The 15,000-nt window shown below is 44.3% G+C and overlaps 1 protein-coding gene across 8 annotated transcripts in view; it reads left to right on the top strand.

The window, feature by feature from the left end:
• vav2 (vav 2 guanine nucleotide exchange factor) overlaps positions 1-15,000 on the top strand; it is a 160,627-nt gene that overhangs the window by 139,277 nt on the left and 6,350 nt on the right. For 4 of the 8 annotated variants that reach the window (XM_047805650.1, XM_047805649.1, XM_047805652.1 and 1 more), the window contains 18 exons: positions 1,896-1,995; positions 3,209-3,304; positions 4,555-4,623; positions 4,719-4,805; positions 6,222-6,307; positions 6,552-6,684; positions 7,069-7,083; positions 7,340-7,449; positions 7,550-7,651; positions 8,929-9,017; positions 9,764-9,777; positions 9,930-9,951; positions 10,396-10,523; positions 10,647-10,718; positions 11,439-11,500; positions 11,845-11,961; positions 14,773-14,860; positions 14,940-15,000. The exon at positions 14,940-15,000 is cut by the window's right edge and continues 63 nt beyond it. In XM_047805650.1, coding sequence (XP_047661606.1) covers positions 1,896-1,995; positions 3,209-3,304; positions 4,555-4,623; positions 4,719-4,805; positions 6,222-6,307; positions 6,552-6,684; positions 7,069-7,083; positions 7,340-7,449; positions 7,550-7,651; positions 8,929-9,017; positions 9,764-9,777; positions 9,930-9,951; positions 10,396-10,523; positions 10,647-10,718; positions 11,439-11,500; positions 11,845-11,961; positions 14,773-14,860; positions 14,940-15,000 — 1,451 coding nt within the window. The remainder of the gene's footprint in view (positions 1-1,895; positions 1,996-3,208; positions 3,305-4,554; positions 4,624-4,718; positions 4,806-6,221; positions 6,308-6,551; positions 6,685-7,068; positions 7,084-7,339; positions 7,450-7,549; positions 7,652-8,928; positions 9,018-9,763; positions 9,778-9,929; positions 9,952-10,395; positions 10,524-10,646; positions 10,719-11,438; positions 11,501-11,844; positions 11,962-14,772; positions 14,861-14,939) is intronic. The other 4 variants (XM_047805651.1, XM_047805655.1, XM_047805653.1 and 1 more) reach the window with 1 other exon arrangement.

Raw genomic sequence — 15,000 nt, 5'->3', positions numbered from 1 at the left:
GTATTTTCACATGACGGCCAAAGCAGCTGAAACTCGTACAGTACTCATATTTTACAGGTACAGTACCCATATTTTACAGGTACAGTACCCATATTTTACAGGTACAGTACCCATATTTTACAGGTACAGTACTCATATTTTACAGGTACAGTACCCATATTTTACAGGTACAGTACTCATATTTTACAGGTACAGTACTCATATTTTACAGGTACAGTACCCATATTTTACAGGTACAGTACCCATATTTTACAGGTACAGTACCCATATTTTACAGGTACAGTACTCATATTTTACAGGTACAGTACTCATATTTTACAGGTACAGTACCCATATTTTACAGGTACAGTACCCATATTTTACAGGTACAGTACTCATATTTTACAGGTACAGTACCCATATTTTACAGGTACAGTACCCATATTTTACAGGTACAGTACTCATATTTTACATGTACAGTACCCATATTTTACAGGTACCGTACCCATATTTTACAGGTACAGTACCCATATTTTACAGGTACCGTACCCATATTTTACAGGTACAGTACCCATATTTTACAGGTACAGTACCCATATTTTACAGGTACAGTACCCATATTTTACAGGTACCGTACCCATATTTTACAGGTACAGTACCCATATTTTACAGGTACAGTACCCATATTTTACAGGTACAGTACCCATATTTTTAAAAATGAAAAACTAACAATGAGGAACAATTAAAACATGTCATAAAACTGAGCAGTGGATTTAATTGACTCCCACAGTGCTAGACATTATATTACTTAATATATCATTATTCTCTCTCTCTCTCTCTCTTTCTCTCTCTCTCTCTCTCTTCCACTCTCTCTCTCTCCCACTTTCTCTCTCTGTCTCTTTCTCTCTCTCACACTCTCTCTCTCACTCTTTCTCTCTCTCACTCTTTCTCTCTCTCCCACACTCTCTCAGCACATTTTTAATACAATTTGATCAGAAAATTGGCCCATAAAAAAGACCTTCATCTTCAATTATGTCAGTGACATGTGTTATTAGAGCTAATTTCTGACACCTGCCCCAGCGTTTTCACAATGTTACAGAGTTCATGTTGTGGCACGTAATTGAACAGCGCGCCCATTAATCTTCATCAGACGCTCTTCACCAGGAGCAGAACCATCTCTCTCGCTCCACACCAGCCCTTAATCAGGCCTGCTTAGCCAAGGGGCACGACAGCATCACAGCGGCCAGGGAAACCCAGGACACTTCAGTCTCTCTCTCTCTCTCTCTTTCATTCTCTCTCTTTCTCTCTGGGAGATATACAAAAAGAATAGAAATTAGTAGCTCATCTGGGTGGATGAGGAGAGCTGGTGCAATGGGGATTTTTTGGCAACAGCGTATACAGGGATTTGTATGGTATAAAATGTTTAACATAAACAAATCAAAAGAACACGTCGTAGTAGATATGCTGAATTTTAGGAAGGAGTCTTCAGAGGCTTTCGGTTTTCTGATGCAGGAACCGAGAGCTTTGAGCGTTGAGATTATTGGAAACGAGAAACGAGTTTGTTTTTGTCTTATTAAGTTCGAGAGAGGAAGTATGTTTATTCATTTTGTAAAGACGTGTGTAATCTTGTAGTATTTAATGTAAAGTAAGGTGTGAAAGGGCGCTGTGATGATGCTCAGGTCACCGTTTGTGTTCTTACTGTACCTGCTCGTGTACAGTCGTGTAGATTCATTTAAACCGGCTGCCGATTATTAATGGCGCGTTTGTTCTAAATGAACCTTGGGACTTTATTAAAGCATGCAGAACAAACCCGGGATATATGAGCTGCTTAGGTCCAACTGCACATAAACACTGGGTTATAGTAAGCAGTTTAAATGCTGAAGAAGTTCGATTACAGGAAGTTTCGTCTCTTTCAGGCTGCTGATCTATGGTCAGTACTGCAGTCACATGGAGCACGCTCAGAAGACGCTGGACGACGTGATCGCCACGCGAGAGGAGGTGAAGTGTAAAGTAGAGGTAAGCTCACTCACCCTGCCGCCGTCCTCCTTCTGTGCTGATCAAACCTGTTAGCTTTATCGGCTCGCCGGAGCTACACGCAATGCTGTTATCCATAAATCCATAAAGTGGAGCTCAAGCTCACGAGCAGCACGTTGATGTCGTCTCGTACGGATCAGCCGAGAGTCTGAAACGGATCGGCGTTAATATGCTGTCAGAGTTTTTTATCTGATCAAGTTAAACCTGCTAGTTAAGCAGAGGTACTTACATGTACTCCAGAAACTAATCTTTAATCCTTCATGATATGATTTTTCAACAAAAGCCTCTGTTGGAAATCTAGATTATTGAACAAAGCTAGACGCTTTAAATATATAAAGCTGCTGCTGCTGCTATAAACTGTATTTTTATAAATATAAATAAAATAGTGACCAGACAGTGACATGAGCTTCACTTTACACTCCTACAGTCTAGCCATAGCATTTGTGATAAAGTAGCAGTCAGAGAAGAAAAAGCAGAAATAAAAGCCAGTTCACCGAAGGGGAAAGGACGCGTGACGCCTGTTAGCTACTCGTCGAGGTTACGTCATCGTCGTGCTGCCTTTGTCTAATTCTCGTGAGCTAGTAGAAAAGAAGTCGAACAGAACGCGATGTCTTTGATCTTAAGTATTTTTGCCTTTCCCGTCTCGTTCGCCGTCGTACGCTACGTCTTTCTGTGGGTTTCATTTTCTAGCAGAGTTCTTTTGGACCTTCTTTTGTAGAAGTGCCACTGGGCGGGGCATCATAACAGATATGGAGGAAATGACAGAGGTGATGCAGATACAGCTGATGATCAGATCTTGAGCAGACGTTTACGCCGTTATTAGAGCCCGTGTAGGAGGCAATCCAGAATCATCCCCTGGATTTACAGTACAAACACCGGTATTACTCTCGTGCTTCACGACCAGCTCTGCACCCAGGGCTAAATGTCAAGTGCAGAATGTGTGAGGAGGAGGATTGTGGACGATTATAAAGATTATATAATAATCTTTTATAAAGATTATAATCGTGGCGTTTCAGATTCTTTTATTTGTGAATATATCGATCCAGCAGCATTTTGCTTACGGTGCTTTCTCTGTCAGTAGGATGCGTTTTGTTTCAGAGAACAACGAGCACCAGCAGGAAAGACCGAGACTGAGATTTGTAGTTTGTATTGAAGACCATTTCTGTTTGCTTGACATGTTGCTGATGTTTCTCAGGAGTGCACCATGAAGGTACAGGAGGGAAAGTTCAAACTACAGGATCTGCTCGTAGTTCCCATGCAGAGGGTCCTCAAGTACCACCTACTGCTCAAGGTCAGTGTGACGTACAGTACGTACAGGGTCATTAATCTGTTTGTTTTGTTGTGTTCATGTTCAGCATCGAACGTCTTTGTCATGTCTCGGTCCACAGTGGTGGTTAATACGAAGCTCATTTGAAAGTAGATGCTCGGGGATTTAAGAAAATGTTCAAATTCCACTCTTCCTATCGGCCCTGAACTCCCGGTGGAGCAGGAGAGGATGCTGGGATGGAGTTACAGCGAGGGTCGGGATGCTTTAGGGCTGTTTGAGCTCATTTCGCTCCTTCAGACTGCTTCATGCAGACATATTCGTGCACATATTTGTGAGGTGCGTGCGAATGAACGCGACTAAACGCTGGAGTGTGGATTTGTGTGATACAGACATGACACATACTGTATATGATTCAGTGTGTATATCTAACGGCCAGTCCTGGAAAATGGAAAATATTCGGACAGCTTTTAAACCATGAGCTCTATAGAGGTTTATTAGAGAGATTATATTATATTTATATTAAAGGGGGCACGGTGGCTTAGTGGTTAGCACATGTGCCTCATACCTCCAGGGTTCGGGTTTGATTCCCGCCTCCGCCTTGTGTGTGTGGAGTTTGCATGTTCTCCCCGTGCCTCGGGGGTTTCCTCCGGGTACTCCGGTTTCCTCCCCCCGGTCCAAAGACATGCATGGTAGGTTGATTGGCATCTCTGGAAAATTGTCCATAGTGTGTGAGTGTGTGAGTGAATGAGAGTGTGTGTGTGCCCTGTGATGGGTTGGCACTCCGTCCAGGGTGTATCCTGCCTCGATGCCCGATGACGCCTGAGATCAGGCTCCCCGTGACACGAGGTAGTTCAGATAAGGGGTAGAAAATGAATGAATGAATGAATGTTATATTAGATAGTTTATTATTAATTTTAGATAATTTTCTCCTCAGTTGGATTCGATATTAAGTCATTTTAATATTGTTTCCTTGTAGCCGTTTACTATGAAGTACATCATTTCCTGGAAGTCTGTGAGGTTTGGGTCGGTGGTTGATGATTTACTGAGGAAAACAACAATTTGCCGTTAAAGCATAATGAATTTGACACCAAAACAGTTTCTGTCAGCGTCTGTGAACTGACTCGTGTAAAAGCCCATCGTTACACTGTCCTACCGCTGCCCTTTCAGTTCTATCACTTATCTAGGACAACGCTGCTGCATGAGAAGGTGACCGTGTCGTAAATAGAAGTCCCGGAGCTCAGGTGGCTCACGTGTGCGAGTTTTCTGCCCTACAGGAGTTAGTGAGTCACTCGATGGATCGGCCGGAGAGACAGCAGCTGAAGGAGGCTCTGGAAGCCATGCAGGTAGAAGCTGAACTGATACTGACTATGACTGGAAGCCATCTGATATAATACAGTCTGACCCGAGAGCTTCTCTGGGCTTCTGTGTGCCTTTGCAGGACCTGTCCATGTACATCAACGAGGTGAAAAGGGACAACGAGACTTTGAAGAAGATCGGGGAATTTCAGTGCTCGATAGAAAACTTGGTAAGACTCTACAGCTTCAGAGAGAAAGATTTGAACCCACGATATTCCCGAGACTGTTAGCGTATTCACGTGGAAATTATGGACGCACGAGAACGTCGTCGCTATCACGTATTTTTCTCAGATGTCTTGGAGATTCAGTGACTGTAGACCTTATACATTTATCTGCTATTTAGACAAACGTTACACAGCTCTATTAATCCTCAGAACTTTCTGCTCGGTCTTTTGCGCTCACTTCATCATGCCGCTCACTTCATCATGCCGCTCACTTCATCATGCCGCTCACTTCATCATGCCGCTCACTTCGTACCTGCAGCTGCCGCGATTGTTTGCTCTCATAAATCATTTAAAACTTCCCGAGTATGAGTGCTGAGAGGACAGACTTTATCTCCATGTTCAAATCACTGTATCCTCTCTTCCCACTTGTGGGAGAAAGCGTTTAGTTTGGAGGCGAGCGCTTTATTTACATACGTGCCCCTGGCTCCAAAATAATAAATAAATAAATAAATAAATCTGCAGGAAGACAAGAGAGTGCACTCGCTTTATCATTAAATTGGAGGGAAGTGATGACAGCGTGGCTTCTAACAGTTATAACATCTAAATAATTATATAATTTCACAGTTAAACCATGGCATATGTTCCATTTGGGACGTGGTAGCTCAGTTGGACTACTGAACGGAAGGTTGTGAGTTTGAATCCCAGGTCCACCGAACTGCCACCGCTGAGCCCCTGCGCAAGGTCCTTAAAGGCAGGGTCTCCGTTGTTTGAAAGCCAATGTCGACACCAAAACAAACACACCCCTAACCCAAATGGGTCCCACCCCTGTATCGATTGCTCCGCCCACACATACATACGTAACCCAGGCAAATAATGGAGAGAAATGTGTCTTTATCATAGCTGAAGGGAAGAACAATACGATTGCAGATAAACAAACAAGCAAAATGACACACACGTCCTACTTCTTGCCTTATCTTAAGCCTTTCTTCGCTTTCTTTCTTTGTTTTTATCCTCCATGTTGATGTTAAAACCGCTTTCTGCTAATGTCACACATGCGCACTGAACACTCTCTCCGCCGCATATTGACAAGCCCCACCCCTTTCTGCTCATTGGCTACACGTTTGTTTTGAATGTTGTTTTTGATTTTTTTTTTTACTATTCTTCGGCCCGACTCATTTTTCTGAAGCATTTCTCAAAAATCGGAGACCCTGCCTTTAACCCTCACTTGTATAAATAGAAATAAATGTAAGTAAATGTACATTTGAATCGTACATCCGATCTAAATAACGCGTACACGGTTCAGATCAGATCCATCTGGATAAAACCCCAAACGTTCACATGCTCAGTCAATTCCTGGCTAAAACTCTTCTGTTTTTGTAGAGGAGAAAATTATAGCAGGAAATCTGGCTTTGTCGTCTGCAGCAGGTGAAACTGGAGGAATACGGGAGACCGAAGATAGACGGAGAACTCAAAGTCTGCTCTATAGTTAACCGGACCAAACAGGACAGGTACGATTTTAATGCATGTGGTATTACGATTCGGTTCTAATGACTCTCTCTAGACTAAAGGGAGACTCCAGAATGTGTAGCTTAAGGTTTCGTGCCACGAAAACAAGACTCCGACGGGAGTCTGTCGGCAGACGTTCTAAGCCCAGACTTCATCATAAACACTTGAACGTACACGTTCATATCGATTCGAAAGCTAGTTCTGAAATCTGCGACCTTTTCACTTGTCCCTGATTGTTGTTCCCAGGTACATCTTCCTATTCGATAAAGTGGTGATCGTGTGCAAGAGAAAAGTCTACAACTACGAGCTGAAAGAAATCATCGAGCTCCAGTATTACAAAATGTCCGACGACCCTACGAATAACAGAGACATGAAAAAGGTATCCGTCCGTATTTACGTTCTCACGTCTACTCCGAGATCTGAGCGGTGACGCGCGTCTCCGTCTCCTAAGGCGCTTTCTGTAGTTTCACCTCTCTATAGAGCTGTATGTGGATCGTGCTCGTCGTCGTCTTGTCCTTAAACAGGCTGCATAACGCTTGTAATCTCAGGTGGGCCAGTCGAGAGAGACGCACCGGGTTACTTTGTGCTCGAGAGAACACCAATTTGTCCAAAATATGCTTTTTTATTTCTTGAATCTAACATTCAGCAAGTATGCATGTGTAAAAGATTGCATGTGTAACTGGGTGTTTATCTCTATCTCCCTCCCTCCCTCTCTCTCTCTCTTTCTCTCTCTCTCTCTCGTTTCTCCTTGCATGCCAACCAGGCCAGTGGAAAGACGGTAAGCCGAATCAAACCTCTGATTTACGTATGGATCAGCAGCTGTGATTGCCTGCCTTTCCTCTAATAGTTTCATTTATGTCCTTTTATCCCGAGAGCTACATAACCGCCTTATGTTGTCAGGCAGGGATTACGTTTATTTACAACTAATTTGGGGGCAGATTTGTTCCTGGTGTTTTTTCTTTTTTTCTTTTTGTTTTCATGACTAATATAAAAATCTGTCAGATGTCTAACACCGATGTTTGTGCACCGCTCAGTGGTCCTATGGCTTCTACCTGATCCATCTGAAAGGCAAGCAAGGCTTCCAGTTCTTCTGTAAAACAGAGGACACCAAAAGAAAGTGGATGGAACAGTTCGAGATGGCCATGTGCGTATCTCACTCAGATACTGTACGTTTTTTTTTTTGTTTTTGTATGTTGTTTTTTTTTCCTCATGGAGACATTTTTGCTGTTCTTGCTAAAAAACAGCTCCAACATTAAGCCAGAGCGAGCGACGGCCAACCAGCACGACTTCCAGATGCACACGTTTGAAAAGAACACCAACTGCAGAGCCTGTAAGATGCTCCTGAGGTGAGAACACTCACAAATGCCAAGTACACGACGTGACGTGACGTGACGTGACGTGACGCGACACGACTCGAAACCTCGCACGTCTTTTAATCGCTTCTGATACGCCGGTCTAATCAGCAGCTGCTTGCTCAGTCAACAAAAACAGCTCAAAAGGTTTCATTTGCGTTTGTGGGGTCATTTCTGAAAGCCGGACAAGGGACAAGCGAGCGTACGTCTGGAGGAAACCAAACAAACAGCCACACACTAAACCGAGTGCACAGCTTTAAATAGCAGCTTTCTGTTCGCTTCATGTTCAGTAGCTGATGGACTATTGACCCATTTAAACCCCACACTGACCTGATTGTTGTTTATCAGACCAACAACGATCATATCGAGTCACTCTAACAACAGTGTGGCGTTAACGTTACAGTCAGTTCTACAGGACATCCTAACTTTATTAAGTTACATCAGAAATGACCTGGAGCTCGTTTCTGATCGGTCAGAAGGTGATCTGTTTTCTATAACAGCTCGTTCAAGCTGCGAGTCAAAGCCCAAGGTTAGATTCGATCAACACTCTCCTTCTAATGCGTATTTCTGATCTCTTTTCTATAGAAATCCTTTAAATGGATTATGTTACTGTACATATTCGAGGTTTAACACGTGACATTAACGTATAGGGAGAGAAGTGGTGCTTACGTACATTTTCTCATCGTTCTTTGTTAATATTTAAATGTTTTATTATCAGGTTTCTGGCTCTGGTTTCGTGCGCACGAGCGTTTTTTGAGGTAACTTTGCCCACACCCTAAAATACAGTTTCTCTGATGGGGCAAGAATGTGGTTTTTTTCCCCCTGGCTTGACTTTCCAGTCTGGTTCTGCACGTGGCATGACATTACTGTAATTATGGTGACATGGACCATGGAACACTCCACATGATGACGTGTAAACGGCTTTTATCTGCTTTGTAGCAAACTTTGACTTTAAATACTTTGACTTTGCTTATGACTTGAGCGTAACTCGGAAATGTTCTGAACAGGTTGACGTTTCTGACGTTCCTTACCGAGGTGTGGTGTTGTGACAGCGGTGATGAGATGCAGTTTCAGGCTACATTACACTGATGTTCTGTGAAAAATGATCAGACAACAAGTTACTGGACTGGAAACAACCTTAAAGTGGCACTGTTCTTAATATTCCTTTTGTGCTCTCTCTCTCTCTTCCTTTCTCTCCCTCTCTCTTCCTTTCTCTCTCTCTCTCTCTCCCGTCCTCCCTCCCTCTCTCCCTGACACTCACACTGCCGTAGGGGGATCTTCTATCAGGGTTACTACTGTTCCCGCTGTGGGGCCGGTGCACATAAAGAGTGCCTGGAGGTCATCACCATCTGCAAAATCAGTGAGTTCCACATGTTCATCTCCACTGTAATGAGACAAATAGCAGCAAAAAATAGAACTAGCTACTGATCCTCTCTCTCTCTCTCTCTCTCTCTCTCTCGTTCTCGTCTCTCTCTCACTCATTCTCCCCACTTTCTCGTCTCTCTCTCGTTCTCGTCTCTCTCTCATTCTCCCTACTTTCTTTTCTCTCTCTCTCGTTCTCTCTCTATCTCTCTCCTCCCCCTTTCTCGTTTCTCTCTCTCCCCTTTCTCGTTTCTCTCTCTCTCTCTCTCTCTCTCTCTCTCTCTCTCTCTCTCTCTCTCTGTCTCCCCCTTTCTCATCTCTCTCTCTCTCTCTCTCTCTCTCCCCTTTCTCGTTTCTCTCTCTCTCTCTCTCTCTCTCTCTGTCTCCCCCTTTCTCATCTCTCTCTCTCTCTCTCTTTCCCTCTTTCTCATCTCTCTCTCCCTCTGTCTCCCTTCCCTCTCTCTCTCTCCCTCTTACTCTCTGAAACACAAACACACATGTACACACACACTTCCTCTCCCCCTCTGTCTCTCTGTAACACTCTTTTCCTGTCTCTATCACTCTCTCTATTTCACTCTGTCCGTCTGTCTCTCGCTCTCTCTTTGTTTCTCTTCCGCTCTGTGATCCTTATCTCTCATTTCTGTCTCTCTCACACACACACACACACACACACACACACACACACACTCTTCCTCTCCCTTTCTGTCTGTCTGTAACACTCTTTCTTTTCCTGTCTCTCTCTAGATCCCCATGATTCGGTGAGTGTAACATTTTTTTTAATTTTCTTCTTATGCAGACACGTATAAAGCAACGCTAAAGTGAAACTCATACACTGTAATATAATAATCATACTATTATTAATAATAATAATAATAATAATAATAATAATAATAATGTATCTGTCTTCCAGGAGCTTGGACTTCCACAGTCAGGTAGGAATGTGTGTCCTCAGGCTGTCTCATGGCTGAATTGAGACAAATTATTATTAAACATTTATTGAGTCCTCGTTCCACATGACGTGGTGGTCAGAGACATGGTGGGTGTTTTTACTCCGTAGCTCACTGCTGCCATCCAGTGATCTCGTCCACATTCAGGCTTGATTTAGAGTTGGGGATTATTTGTTTTGTACATATTTATATACTTGATTTAGAGTTGGGGATTATTTGTTTTGTACATATTTATATACTTGATTCAGAGTTGGGGATTATTTGTTTTGTACATATTTATATGCTCTAATAGACATTATACAGTAGGTCTTATGTCAGATTTATTGAATGATGTTTTTAAGTGTTCGATCAATCGAGTCGAAAACTTTCACACAAACTCCCAAAAATATAGCGAAACTGACGTCGGTGTCTTTTTCCGTACCGTTTTAGGTCCTAAGATGGTAGCGATCAGGAACTACCACGGTACTCCAGCTCCCCCGGGCAAGTGCCCCCTTACCTTCCAGACAGGTGATGTCATTGAGCTTTTGAAGGGAGATCCAGACACCGTGTGGTGGGAGGTGAGCTAATACTTTTGTTCATTTTGTTTCTGACTGCATCTTGAGTCATGGTTGCTCAGAAAAGTTAACAAAGGCCTTTTGAGAACTTCTGTGTGCGTGTGTGTGTGTGTGTGTGTGTTCCAGGGGAAGCTCATTCAGACGCTGAAGATCGGCTACTTCCCCAGCTCCACTGTGAAGCCATGTCTAGACCCAAAAGTAAGTGTCTCAAGAATTCGTCATCTGCAAAACGGAGTAAAAACCTTTCTAACCGTGTGTAACTGTTTATATAAAAGTTCTTCAGACGTTAGTGAATCTTTATTATTGTGAGCTTGTGACCGTATAGAACGTCTGTAGGCTGGATAAAGCAGATGGAAGGTTGTGTGTGCCGGGAAGCCGGACGTCTGGAAGCACAAACCTGAACGTTAAGACATGGAATACATCTCAGAATATACATGTGAACGTGAGACACGTGGGAGACTTGCACAAAGGCCCTGCTCGACACAATGAGAGTAAAAACCAGAGCCTGCGATTAACACCGGTGTTGGACATTATGTTAACAGTTGATTCAGAACATAGTTTCATAAACACGGGTTATCAAAGACAGCTGTTAGGGGGAGTGGACGCAAGTTCATGCTCAGGACAGGAAGATTCCATCAGGCACAAACACATGGACAGGCCTCGTATTCCTGATTCAGCACAAGCACTAACACGGGGGGACAAACACAGAGCAGTGCTTATATTTATACAGGATAAATGTCCTACACTGAAAAGGGACAAACTAAATCTGTTACTACTGTAAATAAGTGTATGTGACTGTAAATAAACTTGCCACAAATCTCTCTCTCTCTCTCTCTCTCTGTCTGTCTCTGTCTCTCTCTCTCTCTCTCTCTCTCTCTCTCTCTCTCTCTCTCTCTGTCTCTCTCTCTCTCTCTGCAGCCGTCTCAGTCTTTTCCTGGTCGTCAGTCCTCAAGAGAGATGGATTACAATGTTTATCCTTGGTACGTCCCTTTTCTTCCTTTTTCTTTTCCAATTTCAGCACTATTGATTTTTCTGGGTGCTGCTAGTTTACTGAAAGCAGAGCAAAATGTATAATCCAACCGCTCCAGGAACATTTGCCCTAACTAAAATTCATCAGAAACAACCGCATTGCACTTATGGCTTGAATCGATGCAGATGATTGATTGCGTCGAGCCGTATGCAGCGCACATCATGGCATTTCTCAATGCGCTGACCTCTGTATAAGATCTGCGATGATGAATGAGCGTGTGTGTGTGTGTGTGTGTGTGTGTGTGTGTGTGTGTGTGTGTGTGTGTGTGTGTGTGTGTGTGTGTGTGTGATGCAGGTTTGCAGGGAACATGGAAAGGCAGCAGGCTGATAACCTCCTGAAGTCTCACAGCAGCGGCACGTACCTGATCAGAGAGAGAACCGCGGAGGCCGAACGCTTTGCCATCAGCATAAAGTGAGTGACAGACAAATGACAGCACTTTCAGTTTCCAGTGAAATCGTCTTCTGGGTTTTTAAACACCTCCATCAGAAGTTTCCAGTCGTGCCACGCCAATGTCACAGACGGACGCCGCTAGAGCAGCTTCTGTACAGCGCTGTTTAATCTGAGAGAAAAAATACTGACAGGGAGAGAGAGATGAGAGAGGAGAGAGATGAGAGAGAGACAAGAAAGGGGGGAGGAGAGAGAGATGAGAGAGAGACGAGAAAGGGGGAGAGAGAAGTGATAGAGAGAGACAGAGAGAGAGATGAGAGAGAGACAAGAAAGGGGGAGAGAGAAGTGATAGAGAGAGACAGAGAGAGAGATGAGAAAGGGGGCGAGAGAGAGGCGAGAAAAGGGGGGGGGAGAGAGACGAGAAAGGGGGAGAGAGAAGTGATAGAGAGAGACAGAGAGAGAGATGAGAGAGAGACAAGAAAGGGGGGAGGAGAGAGAGATGAGAGAGAGACGAGAAAGGGGGAGAGAGAAATGATAGAGAAGTGATAGAGAGAAGACAGAGAGAGAGGATGAAGAAAGGGGGGCGAGCGAGAGGCGAGAAAAGGGGGGGGGCGAGAGACGCACGCAAAGCGGGGAGAGAGGAAGTGATAGAGAGAGATGATGAGAGAGACCGAGAGAGAGACGATATTAAGGGGGCGAGAGAGAGAGAGACGAGGAAAGGGGGGGGGAGATGAGAGAGAGACGAGAACGGAAAGCGGGGGGAGGGAGCGGAGACTGAGGAGAGAGAGACGAGAAAGGGGGAGGAGAGAGACGAGAGAGACCGAGGAAAAGGAGAGAAGAGAGAAGTGCATGAGAGAGAGATCAGAGAGAGAGAGAGACTGAGACAAGGGGCGAGAGAGAGAGAGAGAGAGACGAGAAAGGGGGGAGAGAGGAGAGAGAGACGAGAAAGGGGGAGAGAGGAGAGATAGAGAGAGACAGAGAGAGAGAGACGAGAAAGGGGGGGAAGAGAGAGATGAGAGAGACGAGAAAGGGGGAGAGAGAAGAGATAGAGAGAGATGAGAGAGAGACAGAGAGAGATGAGAAAGGGGGCGAGAGAGAGACGAGAAAGGGGGGGAGAGATGAGAGAGAGAGACGAGAAAGGGGGAGAGAGGAGAGAGAGAGAGAGACATGAGAGAGAGGATCAGTAGTATGTCAGTATTTTTTCAGAGTTCCTTTCTTCGCTCGAAGCTCGTCAACATGGCGATGAGAAACGTAACGCAGACGCCATCGGCGACGATCCATTTAAGCAAAGTATACAGACGAAGAGGTGAGAAAACCGAGCAGAGTGAAGGAATAAAGCGCCGCTGCATCACTCTGATCAGGCAGAGCTGAGTAAGACAGAGCTGAGTAAGACAGAGCTGAGTAAGACAGAGCTGAGTAAGACAGAGCTGAGTAAGACAGAGCTGAGTAAGACAGAGCTGAGTAAGACAGAGCTGAATAAGACAGAGCTGAGTAAGACAGAGCTGAATAAGACAGAGCTGAGTAAGACAGAGCTGAGTAAGACAGAGCTGAGTAAGACAGAGCTGAGTAAGACAGAGCTGAGTAAGACAGAGCTGAGTAAGACAGAGCTGAGTAAGACAGAGCTGAGTAAGACAGAGCTGAGTAAGACAGAGCTGAATAAGACAGAGCTGAGTAAGACAGAGCTGAGTAAGACAGAGCTGAGTAAGACAGAGCTGAGTAAGACAGAGCTGAATAAGACAGAGCTGAGTAAGACAGAGCTGAGTAAGACAGAGCTGAGTAAGACAGAGCTGAATAAGACAGAGCTGAGTAAGACAGAGCTGAGTAAGACAGAGCTGAGTAAGACAGAGCTGAGTAAGACAGAGCTGAGTAAGACAGAGCTGAATAAGACAGAGCTGAGTAAGACAGAGCTGAGTAAGACAGAGCTGAGTAAGACAGAGCTGAGTAAGACAGAGCTGAGTAAGACAGAGCTGAGTAAGACAGGCTGAATACGACAGAGCGAGTAAGACAGAGCTGAGTAAGGACAGAGCTGAGTAAGACAGAGCTGAGTAAGACAGAGGCTAGGTATAGCAGAGCCGACTAAGACAGAGCTGAGTAAGACAGAGCTGAGTAAGACAGAGCTGAGTAAGACAGAGCTGAGTAAGACAGAGCTGATAAGACAGAGCTGAGTAAGACAGAGCTGAGTAAGACAGAGCTGAGTAAGACAGAGCTGAATAAGACAGAGCTGAATAAGACAGAACTGAATAACACAGATCTGATAAGACGAGCTGAGTAAGACAAGAGCTGAGTAAGACAGAGCTGAATAAGACAGAGCTGAGTAAGACAGAGCTGAGTAAGACAGAGCTGAGTAAGACAGAGCTGAATAAGACAGAGCTGAGTAAGACAGAGCTGAATAAGACAGAGCTGAGTAAGACAGAGCTGAGTAAGACAGAGCTGAGTAAGACAGAGCTGAGTAAGACAGAGCTGAATAAGACAGAGCTGAGTAAGACAGAGCTGAGTAAGACAGAGCTGAGTAAGACAGAGCTGAGTAAGACAGAGCTGAGTAAGACAGAGCTGAATAAGACAGAGCTGAGTAAGACAGAGCTGAGTAAGACAGAGCTGAGTAAGACAGAGCTGAATAAGACAGAGCTGAGTAAGACAGAGCTGAGTAAGACAGAGTAGATCAGTAGGTGGTGTGTACATGAACAGAATTGCGAGTAATGTAGGAAAATGTCAATCAAGGTAAAAGCGGAACAAATATTTACACCTAAAATCTTTTTTTTTTTTTATAAGATCAGAAACTACTTGTAGAAGTTGAGATGTTTTACAGGAGGGATAACGTCACTGTCTCGCTCTCAGGTTTAACGAGGAAGTGAAGCACATTAAAGTGATCGAGAAAGACAACTGGATTCACATCACAGAAGCAAAGAAGTTTGAGAGTCTGCTGGTAAAGACTTGCACAGATAATGCCGGTTCTTTGGGCTGTGTGTCAGGGAGAACCGAGCTGATGTTAAGTGTGTGTGCAGGAGCTGGTGGAGTATTATCAGTGTCACTCACTCAAAGAGAGCTTTAAGCTGCTGGACACCA

Source organism: Tachysurus fulvidraco, chromosome 21, assembly GCF_022655615.1.
Source record: "Tachysurus fulvidraco isolate hzauxx_2018 chromosome 21, HZAU_PFXX_2.0, whole genome shotgun sequence".
Lineage (NCBI taxonomy): Eukaryota > Metazoa > Chordata > Actinopteri > Siluriformes > Bagridae > Tachysurus > Tachysurus fulvidraco.
This window is presented reverse-complemented; position numbering and strand designations above follow the sequence as displayed.